Source organism: Oncorhynchus mykiss, chromosome 19, assembly GCF_057628025.1.
Source record: "Oncorhynchus mykiss isolate SJ-2025 chromosome 19, ASM5762802v1, whole genome shotgun sequence".
Taxonomy (NCBI): Eukaryota; Metazoa; Chordata; class Actinopteri; order Salmoniformes; family Salmonidae; genus Oncorhynchus; species Oncorhynchus mykiss.
Genome location: NC_143040.1, coordinates 69,776,750 through 69,781,083, shown reverse-complemented (window position 1 = coordinate 69,781,083; position 4,334 = coordinate 69,776,750). Strand labels below are relative to the sequence as shown.

The 4,334-nt window shown below is 45.6% G+C and overlaps 1 protein-coding gene across 1 annotated transcript in view; it reads left to right on the top strand.

Annotated features, from left to right (window-relative positions):
* Positions 1-4,050: 4,050 nt before the first annotated feature.
* The window catches only part of LOC110519577 (protein EFR3 homolog B), a 55,733-nt gene continuing 55,449 nt past the window's right edge, over positions 4,051-4,334 (top strand). Inside the window, exon 1 of the mRNA XM_090211637.1 lies at positions 4,051-4,333. Coding sequence (XP_090067763.1) covers positions 4,156-4,333 — 178 coding nt within the window. The 5' untranslated portion in view covers positions 4,051-4,155. The remainder of the gene's footprint in view (position 4,334) is intronic.

Genomic DNA, 4,334 nt, shown 5'->3' with positions numbered 1-4,334 from the left:
CAGGGGTCCATAATAAATACAAATTACCAACAAACTACAACACACCAAGAAAGTCGTGAAGAGGGCAGGACAACGCCTTTTCCCCCTAAGGAGACTGAAAAGATTTGGCATGGGTCCCCAGATCCTCAAAAGGTTCTACAGCTTCAACATCGAGACCATCCTGACCAGTTGGCAACTGCTCAGCATCTTAGTAAGGTGCTAGAGGGTACTGCCTACAGCCCAGTACATCACTGGGGCCAAGTGTCCTGCCATCCAGGACCTATATACTAGGCTGTGTCAGAGAAAGGATTTTTTTTTTGTCAAAGATATATTAAGCATCTCAATCACATAGCGTAAAGGGGAGTCATGTCCTTTAAGCCTACTGTTTTACATGTGATATTCTGAGTAATCAAAACGTTTGCGGTGAAATTAGGCCCAAAATGATTTAAATTTGGCCTGGCACCATGACAAATGGATATTTACCCAGAGGACACTGCATCGATCCAAATGCTTATACTTACCTATTTGGTTCATGCATAGGCCTAGGCCTTGGACTCATACTACTTTAGCCTAAAAATTTAACTTAGGTTCCACGGTACCAGTGCCCCCTGTCTATAGCCTCGTTATTGTTATTGTGCTACTTTTTTTATTTTATTTTATTTGGTAAATATTTTCTTCTTCTTGAACTGCACTGTTTGGTTAAGGGCTCGTAAAAGTAAAGCATTTCACGGTAAAGTCTACACTTGTTGTATTCGGTGCAATTTGATTTGATTTGACATGTGCGATGTGTGGTGTTGCATCGTTATCTTAAATGAATGAACAGGCATGTCAACATTTGGAGCTACCAAGTGTTACCGTTTGCCACGTGATCATCTTAAATACTTGGGGGGGGGGGGGGGGGGCGTTTGGTTTGTGGGAGGCATGAGTTGGCATTCGTTTCGGTATCGGCTGGCTCGGCTGGGTCTTCAATGGCTAAAAAGGAAAGAGGTTTATCTACCAGATGATAAAGGCAAATTGGTAAGGAACCTGTTGTTTATATACAGGATTCTATAGAGAAGCTTTGGTGTGATGAATCTTTTCCTCCGTGGCTTCATTCACATTGCTATTATCTTCTTCCTCAGAATGTCTGGGATCGGACACTTCAAATTGAGTTCCAACTGGTGTCTATTCCACAAGTCACCACCGACATAGATGTTGAAATGCCTATTTACTCTGTTCCATCTCACTGTGCATTCCACTGTCTCATCGGCCCAGCCAGGCAATTTATAAACTCGATCTCCACTATAAAAAAAAGCATCTAGACATTATCTCACCTTTGTTTTAGACTAGCATTTAGTTTTCAACAGCGGAGATTTGTTTAAATCTTGCTGTCTGTCTCTCCAACATCTGCAACATTGTTTAAATACTAATGAACGTATTGGCTACTAGCCCTGCCTAAGAGACGAGCAAGGCCTATCCACAGTAGGCTACTAGCCCTGCCTAAGAGACTAGCAAGGCCTATACACAGTAGGCTACTAGCCCTGCCTAAGAGACTAGCAAGGCCTATCCACAGTAGGCTACTAGCCCTGCCAAAGAAACTAGCAAGGCCTATACACAGTAGGCTACTAGCCCTGCCAAAGAGACTAGCAAGGCCTATCCTCTAGCCCTGCATTGATTGGAATAGAGTTTGTTATTATGTTGTGTGACATCACAAAGTGTTCACATTGAGGAATGTGTCCCAAATGGTACCCTATATAGTGGGAGGGTCTAAAGTAGTGCACTCTGTAGGGAATAGGGTACCCTTTGGGACACAGGAAAAACAGAGTGGACTACTTATTGATTTTAGTCAGCTCGTCATACTATTGTCCCTGTAGCTACACATGTTACACCCTGGCCGAGACTAAACTCTGTACCAGTACCAGACATCCGACCACACCACTATGGGTTTACACTAAGAGCAGAGGAGCTTTGGATACACAGCTTCTTTCAGTGCAGGGAAAACATTTATATTTCATCTTTGATCATCACCATTATTTCTCTCCTCTCCTCTCCTCTCCTCCCCTCTCCTCTCCTCTCCTCTCCTCTCCTCTCCTCTCCTCTCCTCTCCTCTCCTCTCCTCTCCTCTCCTCTCCTCTCCTCTCCTCTCCTCTCCTCTCCTCCCTTCTATTCTATTCTATTCTATTCTATTCTATTCTATTCTATTCTTTTGGCCAAGCAGCAACCATGGGCAGCTGCACCTCAAACAATGGAAACCAGGGTTATAAACTGAGCCAATCACATTGGGAGCCAATCACATTGCTCCATCAATCAATCACTTAGGAACACTCAATTAAGGCAAAATCATGCACAGTAATTAAGCGCATGGCGAGAGTCAAAAATCAGTCCCATATCTGTTCGTGCTGTATAACTAACTCCTATGGTCGTTGGTTGATATGCTATGCTGAGTTGGCTATACAGCAGCAGATCTGGGATTCTAGTAATAAGTCTACCAGGGAATAGAGCTACCAGGGAATAGAGCTACCAGGGAAAAGAGATACCAGGGAAAAGGTATACAAGGGAATAGAGCTACCAGGGAATAGAGCTACCAGGGAATAGAGCTACCAGGGAAAAGTTATACAAGGGAATAGAGCTACCAGGGAATAGAGCTACCAGGGAATAGAGCTACCAGGGAGTAGAGCTACCAGGGAATAGAGCTACCAGGGAAAAGGTATACAAGGGAATAGAGCTACCAGGGAGAAGGCCTGCAGTATGGGCTACCAGGGAATCGAGCTACCAGGGAGTAGAGCTACCAGGGAATAGAGCTACCAGGGAAAGGTATACAAGGGAATAGAGCTACCAAGGAGAAGGCCTGCAGTATGGGCTACCAGGGAGTAGGGCTACAGTATGGGCTACCAGGGAATAGGGCTACCAGGGAATAGGGCTACCAGGGAATAGTGCTACCAGGGAGAAGGCCTGCAGTATGGGCTTCCAGGGAATAGGGCTACCAGGGAATAGAGCTACAGTTTGGGCTACCAGGGAATAGTTCTGCAGTATGGGCTACCTGGGAATAGATCTACCAGGGAATAGAGCTACCTGGGAATAGAGCTACCAGGGAATAGAGCTACCAGGGAATAGGGCTACCAGGGAGAAGGCCTACAGTATGGGCTACCAGGGAATAGAGCTACAGTCTGGGCTACCATGGAGACAGGGTTGTTCAAACAATAGTGGATCTTATCTGTACTTTGCTCTCTGGTGATGAGAGGATTGAGCATGTGTTGTTGACGTTTGAGAGAGAGAGAGTGGAAACTGAGCTGCACTTCCTAATCTCCTGCCAAATATATGACCATATTAGAGACACATATTTCCCTCAGATTACACAGACCCACAAAGAATTCAAAAGCAAATCCAATTTTGATAAACTCCCATATCTACTGGGTGAAATACCACAGTGCGCCATCACAGCAGCAAGATTTGTGACCTGATGCCACGAGAAAATTGCAACCAGTGAAGAACAAACACCATTGTAAATACAACCCATATTTATGTTTTTATTTTCCTTTTTGTACTTTAACTATTTGCACATCGTTACAACACTGTATATAGACATAATGTGACATTTGAAATGTCTTTATTATTTTGGAATTTTTGTGAGTCTAATGTTTACTGTACATTTTTTATTGTTTATTTCACTTTTGTTTATTGTCTATTTAACTTGCCTTGACAATGTTAACATTCTGTAAGTTTCCAATGCCAATAAAGCCCCTTAAGTTGAAATTTAATTGAGAGAGAGAGAGAGAGAGACTAACCAGCTAAGTGAGTGAAAAGAGGGAGGGAGGGAGGGAGCGAAGGAGGGAGGGAGGTGTGAGAAAGTGTGAAAACAGACGGATGGAAGGAGGGAGCGAAGGAGGGCGGGAGGGAGGTGTGAGAAAGTGTGAAAACAGAGGGAGGGAGGGAGGGAGGCATGTCAGTTTGGTGAGAGGAGTGAAAGTAGCCAAGGCTCAACTCAGTCCTCCAACAACACCAGGCTGCTATAGAGCACTCAGTCTTTCTCTCTCTACCCCTGCATTTTTCAGACACCCCATCCTCTCTTCCATTCTTCATCCTCTCCTTCCTTCCTCTTTCGATGGCTTGGTGACCTCTGGTCTGCTTGTCACTTCCTGAGCCCTTTGACCTTTAACCCCAGGGAGCGCCGGGAGACCAGCAATTCCTCAGGACAAGATGCCCCTGACCCTCCCCGGTCTCCCTCGTCTCCCTCGTCGTCTCCCCCGCCTCCCGTCTCTTCCCAGGCTGCATGGTGTGCCCATGCCCCATCTGCCCATTCCTCCTGGCCTCTGCCAGGGGCCTCAGAGGCTGCTGCTGGACTGCACCTCTATCCTGGACCATCTCCCGGTCTCAGG